This window comes from Aquarana catesbeiana, linkage group LG06 (genome assembly GCF_042186555.1).
Source record: "Aquarana catesbeiana isolate 2022-GZ linkage group LG06, ASM4218655v1, whole genome shotgun sequence".
Classification (NCBI taxonomy): Eukaryota; Metazoa; Chordata; class Amphibia; order Anura; family Ranidae; genus Aquarana; species Aquarana catesbeiana.
The window spans coordinates 148,355,693-148,383,322 of NC_133329.1; the positions used below are offsets into that span (position 1 = coordinate 148,355,693).

A 27,630-nucleotide genomic window follows, 5' to 3' on the forward strand; every position below is an offset into this window, starting at 1 on the left:
GCTGGATTGTAAGGTTAATCCAAAGAGCATATCGGGCTAGTGGTCTCCCAGTTCCAGATGCGGTCAATGAGCACTCAACGCGTGGAATAGCCTCCTCCTGGGCAGCTTTGGCGCGGGTCTCCCCTGGGACAATTTGTCGAGCGGCCAGCTGGTCGTCCTTCAGCACGTTCATGTCCCACTATAGTGTGGACCCAGCAGTCCTTACTTCACGAGAGTTTGGGGAAAGGACTTTGCAGTCATCTGTACTGTAGCTTTTTGTTTAATTAAATTGCTTTATTGCAGTACCCTCCCTATAAGCGAGTTATTTACCATGGGTATGCTGACATGGGAGGCACCAGGAAAACGGAACATTGAATACTTACCTTTCCGTAATTTTCCTTTCCTGGTGCCTGCCCATGGCAGCATACACCCTCCCTTCAATGATCCTTAGCGTTATGAGATCTAGTTACAAGAATACTGACTAAGGGGAGGAACTCTTTTTTTTTTTTTTTAAAGAGTTAAAATGGTCCTGTGGGTTGGTAGAGGGCGGAGCAACCAACCATGGGTATGCTGCCATGGGCAGGCACCAGGAAAGGAAAATTACGGAAAGGTAAGTATTCAATTTTCCGTTATTCAAGGGGGAAGTGGGATGTGCACGTGCCTGTAAGCGCATAAAAAAAAAAAAACTGACCATTGATTTGTACAGGGCCTTGAAAAAGTATTTATACCCCTTGAAATTTTCCACATTTTGTCATGTTACAAACAAAACACGTAGATGTATTTTATTGGGATTTTATGTGATGGACCAACACAAAGTGGCACATAATTGTGAAATGGAAGGAAAATGATAAATGGTTTTCAATTTTTTTTTTTTTTTTTACAAATAAAATATCTGAAAAGTGTGGCGTACATTTGTATTCAGCCCCCTTTACTCTGATACCCCTAACCAGGGGCGTTGCTAGGTCTGCAAAAGATCTGGAGCTAGAGCCCATAGCCCTTAATAAAGTGGTTCAACTCACCATACTGCAGAATCAGTGGGAGCCCCGAGCGTGTCACTTGCCACATCTCCTGCCACCAGATGCAGCGTGTCACTTGCCACCATCGCCTGTCACCAGATGCAGCAATTTACTTGCCACTGTCACCTGCCACCAGATGTGGATTTTCACTTGCCACTTTCACCTGGCAGCAGATGTGAATTGTCACTTGCCTTGCCACGTCACCTTCCACCATTTGCCACGTCACCTTCCACCATTTGCAGATTGTCACTTGCCACATCACCTGCCACCATTTGCATGTAGCACCCTCTACCAGAAGGTAGGTGCTAGTAAGGGTTGTTTTATAGGTTTATTCAGCACAGGCAAATTTAGGCAGGCTTATGCTGCGCGCTAGGCCTGTCTGTTTTGATTCTGGGGCTGGGAGTGGTTAGAGTAGCAGTGGGTGTGACCACCTGGCTCCAGTTCTGAGGCGCCTCCCCTGCTTCCAGGGAGAATGTTCTGGAAGAGGAGGCTGGGCCTAGAGCTGGAGTGGCAGGCAGCACATGTGGGAGCTCTGACCAATCCCTAACTGACATTGGCAGGGGCAAGCCTCCTATATAGGCTGAGGTCACATGCTGCTGGGGAGGAGTAGTCGACTGAGTGACATAAGGAATGTAGTGCTAGACAGCCGAAGGATCACACCCCCATCTGGGGGGGATGTGGGATCGCAGGAGGAGGCCCGGGGAGAACTGTGAGGGAACATTGCCTTCACACGGTCACTGGCAATGTCTCTGTCACCACACAGTCGGAGCAGAGAGGGCAGGAGCAGAGAGGGCAGAAGAAGCTGTCGGAACGCATGGTCCGGGAAAGTTCCTCATCAAGGGCTGGAAGGTTAGAAGGTCGGTGAGTGTTACCACAGTGGATGGCTGGAGGTGCCAGGGATTCTGTAAGGGAATTCTGCTTCTAAACGGTCACTAGCAGAGTCTTCATCATGCACACGATGGATGGTGAAGAGCCCTGGATCAGAGAGGAGACTGTGGGGATGTGTGTCAAATCAGTGTGGCCGGGGATTTGCAAGTTAGACTGGCTGGGAGCAGTAGTCCATTTCCTAGAACATAGACTTTAACCTACTAGGCCTCCAGGGAGAGGTTCTGCAGGCCTCAGGCCTAGTAGCAGCGAGTCACCAGAGCCAATAGAGGGGCTTATTCAGAGTGAGTTCTTCATACCCATTAGAAGAGGATTGTTATACCCTAATGTAATTACAAGTTGTGCAGGAGGAAACCAAGAGTGCAAGGAGATGCGAGTTTGGACAGGTGGTGAAGAGAACTAAGATCATTACTTTTACACGGTCAAAAGTGATGTTTCTGGCCCTCACACAGTGATGGATGGAGAACCCTTAGTAACAGCAGTCTGCAGGGAGTAATAGTCTGCATAGGAGATGCAGAGGGAGTAACAGTCTGCAGGGAGCTGCAGGAGAAGATTTCTACTTAGTTACGTGTGCACATTCCATCTTCAGGCTCTAAACTGATCAAAGTATACTGAAACTGTAAATATGATGGCAATGATTTATCCTATGGGCATCCCATATCCCAATCCCTATCCAAGTTGTACTCCCCAATAAAACAACAAAAACAAAGCTTGCAAATGACTGTTCATTGTCTCTGGAAAGGATGTATGAAGTCTGGCAGTGGGGTGATTTGGCGGATTGTTTGTCAGTAGTGCTATCACCATGGCTACATGCAGATTGTCACTTGCCACGTCTCCTGGCACCATGTGCAGATTGCCACATCTCCTGCCACTATTTTCAGATTGTCACTTGCCACGTAACCAGATGTGGGTTGTCACTTGCCAACTGATGTGGATTGTCACTTGCCATGCCAGCCAGTGCCACTAAATGTGCATTGACGCTGCATTGCTGGCAGGCTGACAGCACTGGTCCATTTAGTGAGAGCAAGAGAGCGGTGATGCCGGGCGAGCAGTGAGAGATGATGTCATCTCGCTGCTCCCCGCCGCACCCCCGACATTGAAGCAAGGGGGTCTGGCTGCAAAATGGAGCTCTACGATGACAGGAAGCACGTAACCTCCACTCCACCATGCTATAAGGGCAGAAGAGCGCTGATGTGTGGTGGGCAGTGAAAGATGATGTCATCTCTCTGCTGCTCGCTACACCTCGCTCCCAAATTGAAGAGGCCCGGCTGTGAAGAGCGCTGATGTGGAGCGGGCAGAGAGAGATGTCATCTCTGCTCGTCTGCCCGCTCGCTTCTCTCCTCTCTTCCGCCTCTCTCATGCAGCCAGCCCACCTGCCACAGCAGCTGCAACCCGCTGGTTAGGCAGGGACCCTGTGGCAAGAGACTCGGGGCTATGGGCCCCAGATTCGGGGCTATAGCCCCAATAGCCACCCCCTAGCAACGCCCCTGCCCCTAACTAACTAAAAAGAGAATCTGTCCACAGGACAACTATTAGTCGTGCACTCCACAATTCTGGCCTTTATGGAAGAGTGGCAAGAAGAAAGCCATTGTTGGAAGAAAGCCATAAGAAGTCCCGTTTGCAGTTTGCGAGAAGCCATGTGGGGGACATAGAAAACATGTGGAAGAAGGTGCTCTGGTCAGATGAGACCAAAATTGAACTTTTTGGCCTAAAAGAAAAATGCTATGTATGGCAGAAAACTAATACTGCACATCACCCTGAACACACCGCCCACCGTGAAACATGGTGGTGGCAGCATCATGTTGTGGGGATGCTTTTTTTATCAGGGACAGGGAAGCTGGTCAGTTTATGGGAAGATGGATGGAGCCAAATACAGGGCAATCTTACAAGAAAACCTGTTGGAGACTGTAAAAGACTTGAGACTGGGGCAGAGGATCACCTTCCAGCAGGACAACAACCCTAAACCTACAGCCAGAGCTACAATGGAATGGCTTAGATCAACATCAAACATTTTTAAAACCATTTATAATTTTCTTTCCATTCACAATGTGCCACTTTGTGTTAGTTTATCACATAAAATCCCAATAAAATACATTTATGTGTTTGGTTGTAACATGACACTTGATTTGATTGTAGCCGTATTAGTGCAATTGTGACAGAGAAAATTGAGTACTGTCCATGATACTTTTTTTATTTGCACTAACATACAATTTTTCAGGACAAGCTTTCGGGGTATGTCCCCTTCTTCAAGGTCCAAGCAGTACTGATTCACAAATTTTTAAGCAGCATGTTAAAAAAATGATACTTCTTTTTGACACGAAAAATAACAGCCTGAATTTAGATATTGGTTTCCTTACACATTATGCTAAAGTTTTACGACCCCTCTGTGACTAGTATCCCCCCTGCATTCTATAGCTCTCTCTCCCTCTGTCTTATCTCACTAACTCTGCTGCTATCTTTATTACCATTGATTTGTATGTGTTTGGCTTTCCCTTTTTTTTTTTTTTTTTTTTTTTTTTTAACATGCTGCTTAAAAATGTGTGAATCAGTACTGCTTAGACCTTGAAGAAGGGGCCATACCCCGAAAGCTTGTCCTGAAAAATTGTATGTTAGTGCAAATAAAAAAAGTATCACGGACAGTACTCAATTTTCGTTGTAACATGACAAAATGTGGAAAATGTCAAGGGTGTGAATACTTTTTCAAAGCACTGTATATACTGTAATATATACAGTGCTTTGAAAAGGCACTGTATATATTATTATATATATATTACAGTATATACAGTTTTTTTTATTTTATTTTTTTAATGCAGCACTAGTATGTGTGTACAGGTGCACGGAAAGCAATGGGCTGCATTTAGATCAGTATTTGGAGCTCATTTGCCAGAGCCAATAAGGAGGCCCTGTTGCTGAACTATTCATTTTAACAAGAGTATTCTGTACAGGATACCAGGGATGGTTCCTGGCCAGCAGGTACAGTATATTTCCCCACTATTTGGGTTGTTGCCCCTTTAAAGCGTTTGTTAACCCCAAAAAAAAAAATAGGATTTTTTGTACTCACTGTAAAATCCTTTTCTCTGGAGTTCATTGACGAACACAGCTCCATTCTCTTGACCGTAGGGTTATAGCTTCCTCCTTTCAGGAGAGACTAGGCAGAACATGCATTGCATGTGGAAAAAAACAGAACTATACAGTTCCGCCCAGGGGGCAGTCCCTCTGATATAACCCCTCAGCCTGCCTCCTGCAGCTCAGTATGTCAACAAGCAGTATAACGCAATCAAAAGGAGGGGTGGGTTCTGTGTCTGTCAATGAACTCCAGAGAAAAGGATTTTACGGTGAGTACAAAAAATCCTATTTTCTCTTTAGTTCATTGACGGACACAGCTCCATTTTCTTGACCGTAGGGACGTCCCCAAGCAGTGTCATAACGAGGGGTGGGAACAGCAAAACAGAACTTCACCCACAACCAGAAGTGCTCCCCAAACGGAGGCGTTACCCTCTGAATCAACCTCAGTAGAATCTGCGGGCGACAAATGCATCAAACTGCATGGACAACAACATGAACTTTGTCCAACAAAAGAAAAGAATGTAAATTGCAACATTACACGGCTGCCCGCAAAACTTTGCGGCCAAAGCAAGCATCCGAAGATGCGCTTACATCAACTTTGTAGAACTTGGTAAAGGTGTGAACGGACGACCAAGTCGCCACCTTACACACTTGGGAAACTGACGCTTGATGTCGGAAAGCCCAAGAAGTCCCAATTGCCCTAGTGGAATGGGCTGTAACAGGAAAGGGGGGCACCTGCCCCTTCAAGGCGTAAGCCTGGACCACGATCTGTCTGATCCACCTGGAAATGGTAGTCGAAGAGACCGCTAGCCCTTTTTTCGGACCAGCCACCGAAACATATAGTGAATCTGACTACCAGAAGGGAGCCGTGGCAGACAGATATACTCTTAGAGCCCGGACCACGTCCAGGGAATGGAGGGGGGTCACCTCTTTAGGATGTGTTTGCTTAGGACACAGAGATGGTAACACAATGTTTTCATTGAGGTGGGAGGCCGAAACCACCTTCGGCAAAAAAGAAGGTTGCGGACACAACACCACCTTATCCCTGTGGATAATCAGATAGGGCGACTTTCAAGACAAGGCCGCCAGCTCTAAAACCCTCCTGGCAGATGTAATAGCCACTAAAAAGTCCACTTTCTGAGACAGGTCAACAAGGGAATTTCCCTGATGTTCTCAAATGGCGGTTTCTGAAGCTCCGACAGAACCAGGTTCAGATCCCATGGAGGTAGAGGTGGACGCACCGGAGGAACTACAAGCTGAACATCTTGCACAAAAATGTGTAACAACGAGTGAGACGCCAGGGATCGTTGGAAAAAAAACAGCCAAAGCCTAGGTCCTTCTCCTTTGCTAGGCAGAAAAAAACTGAGCTGCAGGAGGCAGGCTGAGGGATTATATCAGAGGGACCGCCCCCTGGGTGGAACTGTATAGTTCTGTTTTTTTCACATGCAATGCATGTTCTGCCTAGTCTCTCCTGAAAGGAGGAAGATATAACCCTACGGTCAAGAGAATGGAGCTGTGTCCGTCAATGAACTAAAGAGAAAAATGGATCCTGTTCCCTTAAAGCATGTTATACAGCACAGTGCTTGTGCTTTGTCAATTGGCCCCCTGTAACACCTATCTCATCCTGTTCCCTTAAAGCATGTTATACAGCACAGTGCTTGTGCACTGTCATTTGGCCCCCTGTAACACTTGTCTCATCCTGCCTGGCTATACCCTCCCCCTGTACGCTGACTCTGATATTTCAGGGCTGCTGAGCCCTGACACCGTGGTCAGCGTAGTGCCTCCGTCACACCCCAACCCCCCCCCCCCCCCCGCCTGCTTTCATATTTAATATGAAAAGCTCCCATCTACTCTGTATTATAACAATAAGTTCTCCTGTGTCTGTGTTATTTAATATATGCTTATATTAAATAAATATGCTTATCTGTACCAATAACACAGTGTCTTCCTGCGATCATGTGACTCCTCGGCTCTCTGCATCTCCTCTCCTCCCCGGCTGACGTCAGCGGCAGTGCTCGGCCCCGCCTGTTGGAACTGTGAGCCGGGCAGAGGAGAGGAGAGAGGAGGCACCTGAGTGCAGGAAGACACTGTGTTATCAGTACAGATAAGCATATTTATTATATAACACAGGGGAACTTTGTTCTAATACAGAGGGGGTGGGAGCTCTTTATAGAAGGGCTTTACAACCACTTTAAGGCAGATGGTTTAAAGTCCTTGTTGAGTACCCAGGGGTTCTTGCATGCAGGGTGAGGGGTTCCAAGGTAATCCAGTTGGAGAGGAGTGAACTGATTTTCAGTACTCTCTGGGTTGGTAAGTCCTCATTAGGGATCCAGAATTTGGAGGTTCGGAGAGATGTTCAGGTGGGAAAGAACCTCCAAACCCTGACTATAAGGATGTTGGTACTAAGGGGGTTAACCTGTCTGCGTGTAAATCCAGACAAGGAACAGGAAACACTCAGCACCTGCCTATGAGGGGTGTAGAGCAGAAGTGGTCCACTGCTTGTGAATGAGATGGCTAAGCTGTTGGTGGCCTGGCCTTTGGGACCTCTGGAGAAGTCGGGGACTTTAACCCTGCATGGGGCATAGTTTATGTGGGCGGTGAGCCATATCTCTACGTTGTGCCACAAGTGTGCATGGACTATTTGATTTCTTGTCTGTGCTGAAATCAACTATTATGAGTTACCTGTTTTTGAAGTATTAAAGACCAACTGATTTTACCAACCAGATAACAAGATAATCAAAAGCCCGAGATTGTAGCTGGACACCGCCATCTTAAATGTGATGTCAGCAGCCCCAGCAGAAATATCACTTCACTTCTACCCTGACAGCTACATAAAAGGTTATGTAAGGAGGTGAAGGGAGGGGAGAAGATGCTGGGCCAGTGCAGACAGTAATTAGACACTTTCAGAAAAGGAGAGGGCTATGACTTGTAAGCAGAGAGGGGACAGTGCTAGGAAAGGAACTGAAAGGTATAAAAAAATGTGGTTCTTTGCTTTCCATTCTCCTGGTATGTAGGTGGCCATTCCTGTCCTCATGTACAATACAGGACTGCTGATGTGATGACATCAGAAAGTCAGCAGCTGGAGGATTGGCGAAAAGAAGTGGAGCTGTGTACGCTGAGAACATTTCATCTTACACTCTAAATATAGGTGTAACATAAAATACTGTCTGGGCGAGGTTAGCTTTCAAAACAAAAAAAGGTGATAATAGTAGCTCCAGGCATCAACATGTTCTATTAATAGTGTACCACAGTTTCACGAAAATTTGACCAGATTGCCATAATATGAGTCTTGTAGCCTTTGTAACTGCTTCTGGACCTCCCCACATACATTTACTGCGGCAGGGCGGCCTGGGTGCGCAAAATCATGTACCTGTACGTGATTTCACGCACGCGATTTAGGGGGGAGCGTGTGTGCCGCTCCCACTATGGTTGGACACAGCGGGAGCCAATCAGTGGGTCCAGTGGGTGCGATTGTTGCCACGACCCGCCGATCGTTCATGGGAGAGGCGGATCAGCCGCCTGCCTGTGTAAACAAGGCAAATGGTGGATCTGCCAGGAAGGGAAAGAAATCTTGTGATTCAGCTAATCTAATCTTTTCCTTCAGTGTGACACTGCCCCACACAGTTAGTGAGCACCTCCCTAGGGAACATTTAACCCTTTGATCGCCCCTGGTGTTAACCCCTTCCCTGCCAGTGTCATTTATACAGTAATCAGTGCATTCTTATAGCACTGATCACTGTTATTGGTGTCACTGGTCCCCAAAAAGTGTCACTCAATGTCAGATTTGTCCACTGCAATGTCGCAGTCCCGCTAAAAGTTACTAGTAAACACAATAATAATTTTTTTTAAAAAGTCCCTAAATCTATCCCCTATTTTGTAGACACTATAACTTTTGTGCAAACCAATCAACATACGCTTATTGGGAGTTTATTTACAAAAATTATGTAGCAGAGTACATATTGGCCTAAATTTATGAAGAAATTTGATTTTCTCATTTTTTTTTATCGGGACAGTTTTATAGCAGAAAGGAAAAAATATTATTTTTTATTTAAAATTGTCTTTTTTTTTTTTTTTGTTTATAGCCCAAAAAATAAAAAGTGCAGAGGCGATCAAATACCACCAAAAAAAGCTTTGTTTGTTGTAAAAAAAACCAACATCAATTTTATTTGGGTACAGCGTCGCATGACCGCACAATTGTCAGTTAAAGCGATGCAGTGCCGTATTGCAAAAAATGGCCTGATCAGGAAGTGGGTAAAACCTTCCGGAGCTGAAGTGGTTAATTGGATTTTATGTACCTACATTGCACTTCTGTACTATGTTGACATGCATAACTTCAATATGCAGAGCATGTTTATGGACCTGTGTGTACAGGCACATTGAAAACAATGGGCTGCATTTAGATCAGTAAGCAAAAACCCACCTGTTTGCCTGAAAACTGAACGTTTTTAGGCAGTAGTGTGCAAGAGACCTTGGGATGGAATAATCAATAAAACAATATGTTATCACATTTCCAGTACCAGGAAGCATCAATTTGATATCCAACCTGACTGCGTGTATATTTTTCAAGCATACAATTATTACTAGAAGAAAAAATGACTGCCCTTTAAGGCTGGGTTCACACATGTCCAATGCGAATTGCAGCTCCAGTTTCCCTGCGAAGATAAAATTGATTCATTCAGCGGTTCCTCTCCATTGTAGCTGCGGATCAGCTAACCAGGGAGAGGGGGGAGGTGTAGTGAGGAGGGGGAGAGAATTCCTACTCACAACGAAACACATCTGTGAATCAGATGCATTCCCATTGAAGATTATGTGCCTGCAATTCGCACCGCACTGCCTAGAAAACGCACTTTTTTTGTGTAATGCGGAGGTCAGATGCAACGCACATATGTGAACCAGACCCATTGAAAATAACATATTTTCAAATGTTCTGGGAATCAGATGGGGTGTAAGCCCCATCTGATTCGCATATGTGTGAACCCAGCCTAAAGAACAATTATAACAAAGATTTTATACTAGTAAGCACTGTGCTGCGTCTGTGGAGGAAAGAAGAAGGAGCTTTATATTGTCCAACCACACTCTGCTGTCAATTGCCCATTTGGGTCACCAGACACCTTCTAAGGCTTGGTTCACACCTATGCAGTCTGCTTTGTATCAGTTTATGCAGTGCTTTTTGCACATGCGTTATTGGCACATTTTTTGCGCGTTTCTTAAAGCACACCTAAGCATTAAAAAACGCTTGGGTGTGAACCGAGCCAAAAAACCCACCTATTCTTCTTTTAGCCCTGGTTCACACCTATGCATTTTTTAGTGCATTTTCAGTTTTGCAGAAACACACTACCATTCCATTTAACATGGTTTCCTATGGGTCACGTTCACATCTGTGCATTTTATGGAAAGGGCCAGGGACTTTTTTTTGGCTTTTGGTTCCATAGACTTTCATTGGATCAAAAACGTGTATTGAAAAATGCAGAATGCACCTGGAATATGCAAGCTGTATTCTGCATAGGTGTGAGCCAGGTCTTAGCACACAAAAAACTTGACAATATGTGATCATATCTTACCTAATGCAATTTTTAAGGTAAATATGGGTTTGAATAGCTAAAACCTTGGAAGGTAATACAATACACTAATGAAGAACTCTTATGACCTATGATAAAGACTTACTTGGGATCTGGCTGGTCAGCTTTGCTGGTTAGATGTTCATATCCATACTGATTAAGTATACTGACAACTAACATGGGTGCCAGAGACTGAGCAGGCTTTGTGAATAGAGCATTTGTTCCGAAGACCATTGAAGACAAAGGAGACCTACACAGTGCAACAGAAAAAAAAAAGGGTAAAAGGGACGCTATTCCCGAATAATTTATCTTGAAACAGTGTCTGAATTGTATTTCTTATAGCACCAAGCAATGGTACTCCCATGTGTGAGAAATGACTTGTTCAAATATTATTTAAGAACATCATGGACGTTTTCTCAGAGTCACGGGCCACTTTTATGTCACTACTATGTTCCGATAATTCTTACTTGTTTCAGTGAGAAGCCATGATAGCAATGATTTATACTGCTAAAGACAGATGTCTAATAGAAATAATCAAAGATATGATTAAACTTAAAATATATGATGTACAATGACCTACATTGTCAGTCATTTTATTCTGTCGTGTAATAAAAATTTAAATATGTAATTCTTATTTGTGAAACCAGCGTTGTTTTTCCCCTTAATAATGATGCTGCTATAATGGTAACCAATGACATATTACTAAACCCAAGAAAGCTCTAACCTGCTTTTCCAGGACTGGTTGAGGTAAGTCCCCAATTTCTCTTTACCTTGTGAAGTCAGGGTTTTAATACACCTTGCCCTCGTTTGTTACATAAGGTAACAAACTTCCTCCAGGCTTATGGCACATTGCTTTGGGATTGCCATTAACCCAGTCTCTTTTGCCTCCCATTTAAGGGCCTTTTCACATGGGCAGCACAGGAGTAGTAAATATAGGCAGTTGATCCGTGTTTCTATTGCCTGACAACTGCCCATCTAAATCCTAACATTGCAGCCGAATAGGGTGATAAACATGCCACGGTTATGATGCTTTGCGACAAATTAAACTCTGGTTGTGGAGTTTCACAAACAGGACTTGGGATCAACGGGACTGCATTGTAATTGCAAGCCAAACACTTGCAATGTGGCATGGTATTTCAATAAAGAATCCCCCATTGAATAATAATAAAAAAAAAAGCCACAAAAAAAACAGCAGGATCGCCTTCTGAATGCACGGCAGTCACTGCTCTACTGCCCTCTGAAAAGCAATTAACTGCAGATCACTTTTTAGAGGGCAGAAGAGACTGCCTTCTGAGTGAAAAAGCCCTAAAAGGAACCTGACAATCCTGTGGCGATACTCAGCATGGTTACATATCACAGAAGGCACAATCAGTACATCTGCCCTTGGAATGGGGGACGTGTCATATTTTGATGCTTTGTGCAATTTCCAGGATCCTAATGTACTATCTATCAAGGGAAGCAAAACTATGGTGCTACGCCAGCCTTTTTCAACTGGGGTGCTGTGTCAAAATGCCTAAAAATTGCCCCAAATTGTCCAAATATTCTCCACAGGCCAACAGGTGGATCAATCCTGCATTTTTTGTTACACAAAACCGTGGGTTTTTATTGTGCAGCATTACAACCTTGGGCTCTGAGTGAAAGAAACTGATGGAGAGGAGAAACACTGGAATACTAGTCAGTACCAGTGTGCAAACCTACATTTGCTGTGTGTGGATGATGCTGTGTTATGTAAAACTATTAGTTTAGTTTTTTACATTTTACAATGGGGTGCTCAAAATTGTGCATACTTTTAAAAGGTTGCCTTGACTAAAAAACGGTTGAGAAAACTGAGCTACACTTCACACTTTTGGATTCTAGGATCTCCTCTAGGGTTAAGCATTCTTTTGACTTTCTCTGCACAGTCTGTCTATGGCTTTTCAGAATCTGATAGGGATTAAGACAAACACAAACTTGGAGGCTCATAACTTCATGTCTAAAGATGGACTTCTGGAAAAAAAAGCTTCACCCTTGCAGTGAGTCCCCTTCCCCACTGCAAGCATTACCTGCTCGTATTGCCTACAAGCTGATAAAATGGTGCTATACTTTTCTTATTCCTTGCTCCCTTGGCAGCCACCACTCTCCTCCACTGTTTGATACCCTGGATTGTGGGCATGCCTTCTGTATTTTCCTGTACAATGCGGGACTGATGGCCCTACATTGTACAGGAATAAGTCAGAGAGCTGTGACTCGGGGACCAGGGAAACTGGTCACATGAAGAAGAAGATTCCAGGAGCAAGTAATTAGGTAAGTATATCCCCTTCTCACCATACCCTAACCAAAACAAGCTGGTAACCCTTGCAGCAGGGGCCAGCTGCAAGGGTAAATCTTTTGTCCCTGCACCCAAAGTTCAGCTTTAATCAAATTTTTAAACCTTTTGCAAGTTTGAAAGTACTGTACATCTGTGTTTTGTAGTACAAACCTTTTCACCTCCGGCTGTTGGGCTACTGATTGGGTCTCTGTTAATGTTACCTACTCTAATCCCCCTGCTGGGTTGGCAAGGATTTCTATCACTGTTAAGAGGCCTTTCTGTCTTTTCAGTGCTTACGTTTACATGAGAAAATGTGCTTCTTTTTCATTCATCAGGCTGGCATACCTGGTAATTTACATCTCTTACCTGATTAACTGATTTTTTTGCCTCATTTACAACCTCGGGATAGCAAATAGCATAATCCATGACCACAAGGATATACTTGTGCCCTCTAGTAAAACCTTTTAAGTCCATTCTTAATTTTTCGAAAGGGAATTTGATCAGAGGCAATAGAACCAATCAACTGAAACAGTGAGACTTAGGGGACAAAATCTGGCACTCCAGCTAAGACTCACAATCTTATTTTACATGTATTAAACACCGGCCACAAAAAACCCTAAATGATTTTTAGGTCATGTCTAGGGCTGGGGAAAAAATTGATTTAAATCTTGAATCGAGTTGAGAGGTCAAATTGATTCAAAATTTAAGCAAATCAATTTTTTTAGATTTTTTTTTTTTTCACCGCGCCGCTCCTGAGGAGCTGCGGGCAGGCATTTTTAGGCGAGGCTGCGGCTTCGGCCTAGTCCGTGAGGCCGAACGCCACGGACTAGGCCGAAGCTGCGGTCTCGTATAAAATCTCCTACCCGCAGCTCCTCAGAACCGGCGCGGTGTCCAAAAAAAAAAAAACTTGATTCAAATGGTGAATCGAGTTTTTTTTTTTTTAAATCGCAGATTTTTTTTTTTTTTTTTTGAGAAAAGCGCCCAGCTCTTGTCATGCCCACTTTTCAGATGTCATAGCCAATGTTAAGAAAAGCCTCTGTATCACCTTTGGAGATCAGATCCAGTACTGTCAGGGATTGGTACCCATATCCCAGCATTGGCAGCTGAGCATCCATAGATTCCCTGAGACCCATTTGCCTCGGCATCCAGGGATTTCCTAGGGGTTGTCACATGGGTGGCCAGTAGTCTGATTGCTGAGCAATATGGGTTCCCTGCTAGAAATCATTAGTCAGTTTGAGCTGTAATATACGTTTCCCCATACTGAAGGCACAGATTCTTACAGGATGAAATAAATAGCATACGGTCTCTTTAAATGCCACTTTTGTATGCCCACATCCTCCACCATATGTGAAATGGAAAGGGCAAAAAGATATGTTTTCAGCAAACAGTCCACACAGAGTTTATCTGTGGGTTGCTTAATCCAGTTTTATTCTTTGGAAAAAAGTGGTATCGTACATTTCCTTACTAGGGTACAACAAAGACAACATAAAACAGATTCAGCTTGCTGACTACGAGCAGCTGCTTAGCCTCACCATGGCACACAGTTTTATTTTTTTTGCTGAGGGCTCTCTTCAGCGCAGACACACACCTATACAATAAATCTTCCAGGATTATACTCTGTGCTAGTTTGCTACAGTAATGGCTAATAAAGGCAGTTTAAATATTTCTCTTCTGCACCTCCTTCTGAAATTTGCCCGGTTGTCATGCTGATCCAATGGCTTCAACATTTTCTTAGAGATATAGCCAGAACAAGTAGATCAGGAGATCTACTAGAACAGGAGTATGACATCACTATGACTTCATGCACATTCCATGTCAGTAACTCAAAAGTACTGAAGCCAGCCAACTAGCATTTCCAGAAAAAGGTAAACAATGCAAGCCTACATATTTATCTCAGTACAGGTATGCAAATGTATTGGAATGCACTGCTAAGGTTAATAGGGTGCCATTTAAAATCAACGGAACTGCATCCGCACTCTGGAACATAAATTAGCATGCATAGGTCTGAATCCAGCCTAAAGGTTTTAGCTTAAAGTGTATGTAAAGGCTAAACATTTTTTTTAACCACTTCAGCCCCGGAAGGATTTACCCCCTTCCTGACCAGAGCACTTTTTACAATTCGGCACTGCGTCGCTTTAACTGCTAATTGCGCGGTCATGCAATGCTCTACCCAAACGAAATTTGCGTCCTTTTCTTCCCACAAATAGAGCTTTCTTTTGATGGTATTTGATCACCTCTGCCGTTTTTATTTTTTGCGCTATAAACGGAAAAAGACTGAAAATTTTGAAAAAAAATGATATTTTCTACTTTTTGTTATAAAAAAAATCCAATAAACTAAATTTTAGTCATACATTTAGGCCAAAATGTATTCGGCCACATGTCTTTGGTAAAAAAAATGTCAATAAGCGTATATTTATTGGTTTGCGCAAAAGTTATAGCGTCTACAAACTAGGGTACATTTTCTGGAATTTACACAGCTTTTCGTTTATGACTGCCTATGTCATTTCTTGAGGTGCTAAAATGGCAGGGCAGTACAAACCCCCCCCAAATGACCCCATTTTGGAAAGTAGACACCCCAAGGAAATTGCTGAGAGGCATGTTGAACCCATTGAATATTTATTTTTTTTGTCCCAAGTGATTGAATAATGACAAAAAAAAAAAAAAAAAAAAAAATTTACAAAAAGTTGTCACTAAATGATATATTGCTCACATAGGCCATGGGCATATGTGGAATTGCACCCCAAAATACATTCAGCTGCTTCTCCTGAGTACGGGGATACCACATGTGTGGCACTTTTTGGGAGCCTAGCCGCGTACGGGGCCCCGAAAACCCAGCACCACCTTCAGGATTTCTAAGGGCATACATTTTTGATTTCACTCCTCACTACCTATCACAGTTTTGAAGGCCATAAAATGCCAAGATGGCACAACCCCCCCCCAAATGACCCCATTTTGGAAAGTAGACACCCCAAGCTATTTGCTGAGAGGCATGGTGAGTATTTTGCAGCTCTCATTTGTTTTTGAAAATGAAGAAAGACCAGAAAAAAAATTTTTTTTTTTTCTTTTTTCAATTTTCAAAACCTTGTGACAAAAAGTGAGGTCTGCAAAATACTCACTATACCTCTCAGCAAATAGCTTGGGGTGTCTACTTTCCAAAATGGGGTCATTTGGGGGGGTTTTGTGCCACCTGGGCTTTCCATGGCCTCCGAAACTGTGATAGGCAGTGAAGAGTGAAAACAAAAATTTACGGCCTTAGAAAGCCTGAAGGCGGTGCTTGGTTTTCGGGGTCCCGTACGCGGCTAGGCTCCCAAAAAGTCTCACACATGTGGTATCCCCGTACTCAGGAGAAGCAACAGAATTTATTTTGGGGTGTAATTTCACAAATCCCCATGGCGTGTTTGAGCAATATAACATTTAGTGACAACTTTGTGCAAAAAAAAAAAAAAAAAAAAAAAATTTGTCTCTTTCCCGCAACTTGTGTCACAATATAAAATATTCCATGGACTCGACATGCCTCTCAGCAAATAGCTTGGGGTGTCTACTTTCCAAAATGGGGTCATTTGGGGGGGTTTGAACTGTCCTGGCATTTTATGCACAACATTTAGAAGCTTACGTCACACATCACCCACTCTTCTAACCACTTGAAGACAAAGCCCTTTCTGACACTTTTTGATTACATGAAAAAATTATTTTTTTTTGCAAGAAAATTACTTTGAACCCCCAAACATTATATATTATTTTAAAGCAAATGCCCTACAGATTAAAATGGTGGGTGTTTCATTTTTTTTTTTCACACAGTAATTGCGCAGCGATTTTTCAAACGCATTTTTTGTGGAAAAAACACACTTTTTTAAATTTTAATGCACTAAAACACACTATATTGCCCAAATGTTTGATGAAATAAAAAAGATGATCTTAGGCCGAGTACATGGATACCAAACATGACATGCTTTACAATTGCGCACAAACGTGCAGTGGCAACAAAATTAATACATTTTTAAAAGCCTTTAAAAGCCTTTACAGGTTACCACTTTAGATTTACAGAGGAGGTCTACTGCTAAAATTACTGCCCTCGATCTGACCTTCGCGGTGATACCTCACATGCATGGTGCAATTGCTGTTTACATTTGACGCCAGACCGACGCTTGCGTTCGCCTTAGCGCGAGAGCAGGGGGGACAGGGGTGCTTTTTTTTTTTTTTTTTTTTTTCTTTATTATTTTTTTGCTTTTTTATCTTATTTTTAAACTGTTCCTTTCATATTTTTTTTTAAATCATTTTTATTGTTATCTCAGGGAATGTAAATATCCCCTATGATAGCAATAGGTAGTGACAGGTACTCTTTTTTGAAAAAATTGGGGTCTATTAGACCCTAGATTTCTCCTCTGCCCTCAAAGCATCTGACCACACCAAGATCGGTGTGATAAAATGCTTTCCCAATTTCCCAATGGCGCTGTTTACATCCGGCGAAATCTAAGTCCTAAAATGCTCGTAGCTTCCGGTTTCTTAGGCCATAGAGATGTTTGGAGCCACTCTGGTCTCTGATCAGCTCTATGGTCAGCTGGCTGAATCACCGGCTGCATTCTCAGGTTCCCTGTTGAGACAGGAGAGCCAGAGAAAAACACGGAAGACGGTGGGGGGGGGGGGCATTCCCTCCCACTGCTTGTAAAAGCAGTCTAGAGGCTAATTAGCCACGAGGATTGCTTTTACATGAAAGCCGACCGCTGGCTGAAAAGAATGATACCAAGATGATACCTAAACCTGCAGGCATCATTCTGGTATAACCACTCAAAGTCGTGAATGGCGTACCTGAAGACAAAAAAATGGTTAACAATAAAGCACAGTAAACGGTAAAGTATAAAAAATTGCATACCTGAAAAGCAAACATGATAAAACATAATAACAATAAAACATTGCAGAATAGAATACAGTAAAAAAGAGCAGAACACCAGAGAGAGAATAGAGAGAGAGAGAACAATAAAACGACAACTATTTTTTTTTATTTTTGTTTGTGTTTTTTTTTTTTTTTTTACACTTTTTTTTTGTAACTGTAACTTTTATAACTGTAACCGGTTCCAGGTTCGGGTCTCTCAAAATGCGATGGCATCTTGGGAGACCCTGTGAAAGTGTGTCCTAGTCTGTGCAATGCTGTACCCTACGCTAATACTCAACTAGTGAATGGTAGCGTTCAAAACATTCACCAATGCAAAGACCAGGATTATCAGGACAGGAGGGACAATAATAGCGGGTGTCACGTCTATATACGCGCTTGCTGCAGACACATCTTTTTTGGGGGGGTTCATTGGGTAGGGGTACTCGGGAGGACATATAAATGCCTCTCATGCAGCCGACTGCATTTGGTTGGGGATGTGAATGGGGGAAATACGGGCGCTGCAGAAGTGGTGGGTTCCCAATTAGGATTGGCGAATGCAGCAGGAAGGGCATTATGGGCACGACGGGCCTGTGTTTGTCTTTTTGGTGGCAGCGGGACACTACTTGTGCTTGCCACCTCACCAGCTTGAACTGCACTTATGGGACTCGCCACGTCACCAAGTGTTACTGCAGTGCTGGTATGACTACGACTGGGGTGTACTAGGCCGCTGGCGCTTGCCAGTTCACCAAAACGCTACAAAAAAAAGTGACAGTGATCGATCGATACTGCACTTGGGTGGGCTGGGCTGGGCCGGGCGGAGGGGCAAAACGCAGGTGCTAGCAGGTATCTGGGCTGATCCCACTAACACTGCGTTTTTGGGAACCCTAAACTGCTGGGGATGCTAGTATAGATCTGATCGGATCAGATATTGATCCGATCAGATACTATACCACTAAGGGAGGTGTACGGTGTGTGCGTGGGTGTTAGTGGTACTGGCGCTAATCTGACGCTGCTTGGGGCTGGTGCTTGCCAGTTCACCAAAATGCTACCAAAAAAACTGTTAGCGATCGCAGGGATCAGGCCTGACTCTGCGAACGCTGCAGTTATGCGTTTAGTGTTTTGTAAGTGACAGTGATCGATCGATACTGCACTTGGGTGGGCTGGGCGGAGGGGCAAAACGCAGGTGCTAGCAGGTATCTGGGCTGATCCCGCTAACACTGCGTTTTTGGGAACCCTAAACTGCTGGGGACGCTAGTATAGATCTGATCGGATCAGATATTGATGTGTTCAGATACTATACCACTAAGGGAGGTGTACGGTGCGTGTACGGTGCGTGCGTAGGTGTTCGCGGTACTGGCGCTAATCTGACGCTGCCTGGGGCGACGCATATCACCGCCGGGCGATCAGGGGGCTAAACCTTTATTCAGTAATAAACGGCGGGTGCCCTGACACTAAAAAAAATAAACAAACTAACCAGCGTCACCCGTAACAGTTATACGGTGATCAGTGGTGAAAGGGTTAACTAGGGGGCAATCAAGGGGTTAAAACATTTATTAGGTAGTATATGGGGGTCCCTGTCGCTATAAAACGCTGACAGCGAACCTAAATATTTACGTTCCTAACTAGCGTCACCAGCGACACTAATACAGCGATCAGAAAAATGATCGCTTAGCGACACTGGTGACAGGGGGTGATCAAGGGGTTAAAACTTTATTAGGGGGGGTTAGGGGGGTACCCTAGACCTACAGGGGGCTAATACTAACTGTCCTACCACTGCTAACTGTCACAAACTGACACCATGCAGTAATCAGGAAAAAAACAAAACAAAACAAAAAAACCTGCTTGCTGTCAGTTTGTGACAGGGGGGGGGGGTGATTGGGGGGGGATCGGGGGGCGATCGGGGGGGGATCGGGGGTGTTTAGTGTGCCTGGCATGTTCTACTGTGTTGTGTGTGAGTGTTGGTGCACTTACATGTCTTCTCTCCTCGGTGCTGGAACGGAAACTGGCCAGCCGAGGAGAGATGACATCACATCCTCTGCCTCTGTGTACTATACAGAGGCAGGGGATGTTTCTCATTGGCTGGGAGCGATCGCGAGGGGGGGGCCACGATCGGATGGTCTCCCCCTCGTCTCTCAACTCTCCCAGCCAAACGCCGACCGCCGATGGCACCGGGGGGGGGTCCGATCGGACCCCCCGCCCGCGGGAAGGCAATCACGTACCAGGTACGTGATTTTGCCTGCCCGTGCCGCTCTGCTCACGTATATATGCGTGAGGCGGTCGGCAAGTGGTTAAAAAGGTTGTGCAGAATGGAAAAAGTCTTCTGTGAGGTCAGGCGTTTCCCCACTGGGGTGATTCACTTCTCTAAAGCCACGTACACACGAGCGGAATGTCCGACAGAAAAAGTCTGACGGAATCTTTTCATCGTCTATTCCGATCGTGTGTATGCCTCATCGGAATTTTATTTTCGAAAATTCTGACGGACCTAGAAAGGGAAGATGTTCTGAATATTTCTGACGGAACCAATTCCTATCGGGAAAACTGCTCGTCTGTATGTTGTTTCAACGGATCGAAAACGACGCATCCTCTGAAGCAAGTACGAGACTATTGGCTACTGGCTATTGAACGTACTTTTTCTAGTCCTGTCGTACATGTTGTACGTCACCGCGTTCTGGATGGTCAGACTTTGGTTTGACCATGTGTAGGCAGCGGTCGTGTGTACGCGGCATAAGTGTCTCATAAAGGAAGTAGAAATCCAACATTTTAGAGTTGTTTTGAGAGCAAGAGGTGAGCAAAATTTCCAACTGGGGACCCATGTTCGGGTGAAAACTGTTTTAGGCCCCTTTCACACATGCTGTCCATTTTTCATTCATCCATTGACGGATGAAAAACAGACATAAAGGCATCTCTATGGTAAAACTGATGTAAATGGATGATCATCCACCATCTTTATTATTATTATTATACAGTATTTATATAGCGCCAACAGTTTACGTAGCGCTTTACAACTTGAGGGTAGACAGTACAAATACAATACAATTTGATACAGTAGGAATCAGAGGGCCCTGCTCCTTAGAGCTTACAATCTAAGAGGGAAGGTCAAGAGATACAACAGTTTACATCCGTATCAAACAAAAAACGGATGTAAATTGACAAATGGTCAGTTTTTCATCCGTTTTTGCATTGGTAGTGGATGTAAAAAGAAAATGATGAAAAACTGATGAGCACAGATGAAAAACTGATGAGCAATGATGAAAAACAGATGAGTACTTTATCCGTTTTGACATGACTGAACTGATAAAATGAACGGTCCGCATGTGTGAAAGGGAAGATGGTAAGAGATTTTGGCTATACATACACAAGTTGATTATTTACAGTTTTGTATTCCTTCGATTTTTGATTTTTAATATTCAGTTTTATTCTTTAGATTTGGTGGTTATTGTGTTCTTGTTTGTGCAAATAAGGATTTTGGTATGTTTGTACAAAATACAGTTTGGGGGCATCTTTTACTACCTTCCAAAGCTGTATGTGAAAAATAATAACAAAACTGCAAAAAAGTAAAACATCGCTAAAAGTTTCAGCCACTTAAAGTAAAGAATGGGAGGCTGGGCCAGACAGTGAGATTAAATCAGTCAACAGTATGAAATAAGTGATTACAAATAAGAGATTAAACTGTTCAGTTGTAAGATCATACATAACCCAATAAATTTACCTTTAAAGGCTAAACATACACCCCTAATAATGATTGAGTGTTGGACAGATAACAGCATGTAGAAGCTCCTGCAGGCAGCTTTCACACATTCTATTTGTAGAAGTGGTTTTCACTCTTGCCTTGATGGGCAGAGTTCTCTTTGTCTCTGTGTGGTTTGTGTTTGTATGAATGTGGTAGAAACAATTAAGTACTGTCCTTGATACTTTTTTTATTTGCACTAACATACAGTTTTTCAGGACAAGCTTTCAGGGTATGTCCCCTTCTTTAACCACTTCAATACCGGGCCATAGTCATATGACATCCGCAGATGGGATCTCCCGTCCTGGGCGGGCGTCATATGACGTCCTCGGCTTCCCGCAGCATGACGATTGGGGATGAGGTGTGTCCCTCTGACACAGCCCATCCCAGATCCGTGTAAAAGCCAATAAAAATGTCTCTTTACCACGTGACCGGCTGTGTCCAATCACAGCCGGTCACATGTACTGTCCACGTGTACGGCGCTCGTGCACACCCTTAGGGCGCACGCAGAACGGCGAGCGGGGACGAGGTTTGTCACCCTGACACAGCCTAACCCCGATCGCAGTAAAGGGCCAATGAAATTGGCAGTAAAGAGCCAATTAAATTGGCTCTTTACCACGTGACCGGCTGTGTTCAATCACAGCCGGTCACAGAATGTCAACAAACCGCGGTAACGAGATGTTACTGGGTTCTCCTCCTCACACACCGATCATGTGTGAGAAGGAGACTGGGTAACATCTCATTACCGCTTACAGTGTACGTCCTTAGCAACGGTCCATCACGTCATGTGACGAAGCGCGCACGACGGCACCACGCTCTGTACGTCATCTCCAGGGCACACGAGAGAGTGGAACGCTGCTCAGCGTCTGGTGATTTTATCCCCCCACCTCGTTCTATGCTCCACAGGAGGGACTTTTAAATCTTATCTACCTGTCAGGAACTATTGGTATCCTATCCCAGTTATCCACTGGGTAGGAATATATTAGTTTTTGGAATTTTTTAGTCTTTATTTTTAGTTTTATTTATTTTTATTTTTTATCTTTGTTTACATAAGTTTTTTAAATAAAGTGACTTTACTTTACTACGCCATGGAAGCTCTCTTTATTATGTCTTGATACATGAGGGATTGCAACACCTCCACCGATTGGGACGCACAGGAGACATCCATCACAGAAAACAGCACGCACAGTGTTCCATCTACATTCCACTGCAGGCGCATTACCCCCGTATGGAGTTTGGGGAGCTGGTCACATCGAAGGCACCCACCGCAGTAAGCAGCAAGCAGAGAATCCTATTCTAACATACTACAGGCACATTACCCCTGCAGGGGTTCCGGGAGCTGGTGAGTAGGCAACCACAAGGGGGAGCACCAAAGTCACCAGACAACTGTCTCAGCACTAAAGTCACTCTTGGGAATTTCCTAAACTCAACATAGTGTTAATATATGGGACTGTCATACTCTATTGAGGTTTATCTGCTGCAATTTTTGACAATATAAACTGGTATGCGTGTATGCGATTCCATTCCATAAATTGTTGTACATATGATTTATGATTAAGGCGGTTTTTCCTAGGTGCACTGTATGTATATTGATCTATGAATAACATCCACCCCGTGATGCACACTATATGTGTGGCTATCCAAATATTTATGTATGCATTAAGTATATACAGGGGTCTTTTGTAGTATATGGAACACGTTTTTGACTAGTGCACATATTGTGGTACAGCCTCTGGCTCCATTATTAGATGCTGTATTACAACCTTTCATTGTGTGACATCTAGTTAGATTTACTATATTGTTTCTAGACTGTACACCTTCTATTAATATACCATTGTGGATACACCTATATAATTTACTTCATCTTTACCACTCTCATTGTATGGGGGATGTACTCCTTGATGTCGAATACCATATAGGTATATAACAGTGGTACGGCTTTAGTACCTCATAAGGCTATCCCGGCTAGATCTTTTAGGTTTTCAGGTAGCGCCAAACAAACCCATCTGAGTACCTGTCACAAGCCCATCTGAGTACCTATTACAGCCCATCTGAGTACCTGTCACCAGGCCATCAGAGTACCCGAGTACCTGTCACCAGCCCATCAGAGTACCCGAGTACCTATCTGCAGCCCATGCTTCATAGAATATACGTTGGGGTGTTTGCTTTCCAAAATGGGGTCATTTTGTGCGTAATTCCACTGTCCTGGTGCTCAAGGACCTTCAAAAGTGTGATAGGTAGGAATGAAATGAGATGTGTAATTTATGCTCCTAGAATGCCTACTTCAATGTTGGGCCTCTGTATGTGTCTAGGCTGTGTAAAAGTCTCACACATGTGGTATCGCCATACTCAGGAAGAGTAGCAGAATGTGTTTTGGGGTGTACTTTTTGCTATATACATGCTATGTGTTATGCCGCGTACACACGAGCGGATTTTCTGTCAGAAAAAACGTTGATGGTTTTTCCGACGGAATTCCGCTCAAGCTTGCCTTGCATACACACGGTCACACAAAAGTTCTCTGAACTTTTGACCGTCAAGAATGCGGTGACAAACAACACTACGACGAGCCGAGTAAAAAAAAAAGTTCAGTGCTTCTGAGCATGCGTCGCATTGTTTCCGAGTATGTGTAGGAATTTTGCGCGTCGGAATATGTACAGACGATCGCATTTTCGGATAGGAACTTTTCCCGACTGAAAAATAGAGAACATGCTCTCAATCTTTTGCTGCCTGGAATTCCGCCAGCAAAAGACCGATGGAGCATACACACGGCCGCATTTTCCGACAAAAAGCTCTCATCGGAGTTTTGCTGGCAGAATTTCCGATCGTGTGTACGCGGCATTAGACATATCTTATAAATTGACAACTTTGTGTAAAAAAAAAAAAAAAAAAACATTTTCATTTTCTTTCCACGTTTTCTGAAGACTTGTGTAAAAAAATTAACCATTCAAAAGACTCATAATGCTTCATAGAATGTACGTTGGGGTGTTTGTTTTCCAAAATGGGGTCTTTTTGTGGGTAATTCCATTGTCCTGGTGCTCCAGGGCCTTCAAAAGTGTAATAGGTCGTTAGGAAATTAGAGGTGTAATTTTTGCTCCTAGAACGCCTGACGGTGCTCCCTGCATGTTGGACTTCTCTCTGACATCTGTATGTGGCCAGGCTGTGTAAAATTTTCACACATGTGGTATCGCCATACTCAGGAGGAGTAGCAGAATGTGTTTTGGGGTGTCATTTTTGCTATATACATACGCACGGTCGTTAGGAAATTAGAGGTGTAATTTATGCTCCTAGAACCCCTAATGGTGCTCCCTGCATGTTGGACTTCTCTGTGTGGCCAGGCTGTGTAAAAGTCACATACATGTGGTATCGCCATACTCAGGAGGAGAAGCAGAATGTATTTTGGGGTGTAATTGGAAGTATGCATATGCTGTATGTGAGAAATAACTTGTTATTATGACAATTTTGTGAAAAAAAAAATCTTAATTTTTCGAGAATTGTGGTAAAAACTTACAACTTCAAAAAACTCACCATGCCTCTTACTAAATACCTTTGACTGTCTACTTTTCTAAAAGAGGTCATTAGGGTATTTGTATTTTCCTGACATTTCAGAGCTTCAAGAAATGAGATAGGCCATCAGTGCATCACGTGTGATTAATTTTCAATGATTTGCACCATAGCTTGTAGACTAACTTTCACAGAGACTAAATAATATCCACTAATTTGGGTTATTTTTACCAAAGAGATGTTAGCAGTATAAATGTTGGCCCAAATTTATGAACAAAAATGACTTATTTGCAAAATTTTATCATAGAAACTAAAAAAAGTGTGGGTTTTTTTTTTAAATGTTTGCTCTTTTTTCACTTATTACGCAAAAAATAAAAAACCCAGTGGTGATTAAATACCACCAAAAGAAAGCTCTATTTGTATGAAAAAAAATGATAGAAATTTTGTTTGGGTACAGTGTTGCATGACTGAGTAATTGGCATTCAAAGTGTGAGAGCGCTGAAAGCTAAAAATTGGTCTGGACATGAAGGGTGTATAAATGCCCTGTATTGAAGTGGTTAAGGTCCAAACAGTGCCTTAAAGAAGGGGACATACCCCAAAAGCTTGTCCTGAAAAATTGTATGTTAGTGCAAATAAAAAAAATATCACAGACAGTACTCAATTGTTTCTATTGTAAATGCACCAATATGGCTACAAACCCCTCAAGTATAAACGTGGTAAATTCTTTTAGGGAGAAGACCTGATATAAATGGGTCGGCGTCCTTTGTAAAGTGTTGTAAAATATGATGATGCAATATGAATGAGAAAAATGATTAATATACAGTAAATACTTCTTGTATAAGGCACCTCCCTATTATAATCCCTAATGCTGAGCTTCCCTAGATCTATTTTTTTCAACCACTTAATGTAGTGATTTCATTGTTTGGATATTGAAAATGATAGTTCAGATCCATCAACAGAAAAGCTGAGAGCATTAAGCTAATCACTTTAAGAGGAAAAGTTAATTAAAGGCAACTGATTGGTGCTGTGATCATTTTCTGCCTTGATCAACAGGTTTATTCAGCCAGAAGTTCACAAATAGCTCTTTCTCTGAGTGAGCATCAATTGAAATATTAGGGAGACATCAAAACAATGATACCATTCACCACAACAGTTGAAATTTTCCAAAGCTTCCAATCGTTTCTATCCTTGACTCATTGCAGATAAATTTGCTAAAGTAAAAGGTAGAATCATTATTTACCAAATTTGAAATTAGCAGATCATAGGTGTGTGGCCAACATAGAAGTAATGGCACACGCTATCTGTACTAAATGCATTTTTGAGTTTAGCATTTTTTTTCAGTTTAGTAAGTTCTCTCTTTGAGAAGCTACATTAAAGCTATGCAATGGCTGGTTGTTCACAGAAACCCAAGAATAAGGGAATAAGCCCTAATACCTTGTTATACATGATTGACTCCATTATAATTCTAACAAAAGCCAGCTGGGTGGAGAGAGGGGGAGTGTATCTACAAGACTTCTCTGCATAGTTTAAATAGTTCTACTCATATTATTCAGTGGGGGAGTCTACGCCTGGTCACATTCTAAACAGTGAATAGGAATATACTACTAGAAAAGAGTGATGTAATTCCAAGAGCATAGAAACCAAGATGCAATTACATCTTTCAATAACGTAACTTTAAAAGTGAACTCTTGTTGAAAATTGCTAGGCCCTGCTCATTTGGTGCAACTCTTCTGCTAGCATTTATATTTTCTGACCTAAAATGTACTGTTAAAATACAGCAATGGTAAGATGAGTGAAGTGTTTACATTTCAGTAACTCATAGCAAGAAGATTTTTTCTTACAGCAAGGAGGGCTTTTTTTCAGCGAGAACGTGGGGGAACGCAGTTCCAGGCACCTGCAGAGCTGAATGTATGTAATGGCAAGTTGTTCAGGGTCTATTGATGTTAGTTGCTGGGGGGGGGTCTATTGTTGCTGGAAGGGATCTATTTTTGCAGGGTGGGGGAGTCTATTGTTGCTAAGGAGGTCTAAAAATCAAATGTTGCTAGTGAGGGATCTACTGTTGTATATAAGAAATAAGCGCGTATCCAATAGTGAATATAAGCAAAAGTGATGAAGAAGTGTGAATTCCAAATCCTCCGGTCCCAGTCGATGCCTTGTATGGGGGAAACGCTTCGGGTTGAGCAGCATTCTTTGTCGTGACCACATATCAACCTGCTTGTTAGAGCTGCGGCTGTGTGATATTGTATTCTCTACTTTTTTTGTGGATGTAAGTGATACTATTTTAAAATAAATATATCCTTGGAATACTACACCATGAAGCGTTTTCCTTTTATCCTATAATGTCAGAAATAATGTGGAGAAAAATTATTTGTGTCTCTGAGACTTCCATTTAACTGAACAGCCCGCTGCACTGGAGAGGAATTTTCCCCTGGAGGAGTCCGAGGAGGAGACTATGGGGTTGATTTACTAAAGGCCTCTGCAAGTGCAGTTGCACCAGAGCTTAGTAAATGAGGTAAGGCTTCATGTTGCAAAGAGTACCCAATCACATGCAAGGAAAATTAAAAAAACAGCATTTTTGCTTGCACATAATTGGATGATGGAAGTCAACAGAGCTTCTGCTTATTTACTAAGCTCTGGAGCAACTGTACTTTGCAAAGTGCACAGTCTATTTGCTTTTAGTAAATCAAACCCTAAGGCCCCTTTCACACGGGTGGATAGAATTGTGCTTTTAGCTGCGGACA

General features: G+C 43.0%; 1 protein-coding gene across 2 annotated transcripts in view; it reads right to left on the minus strand.

Annotated features, from left to right (window-relative positions):
- LOC141101740 (transmembrane protein 180-like) overlaps positions 1 to 27,630 on the minus strand; it is a 97,557-nt gene that overhangs the window by 15,076 nt on the left and 54,851 nt on the right. For both annotated transcript variants that reach the window (XM_073591035.1, XM_073591034.1), the window contains exon 6: positions 10,611 to 10,754. In XM_073591035.1, coding sequence (XP_073447136.1) covers positions 10,611 to 10,754 — 144 coding nt within the window. The remainder of the gene's footprint in view (positions 1 to 10,610; positions 10,755 to 27,630) is intronic.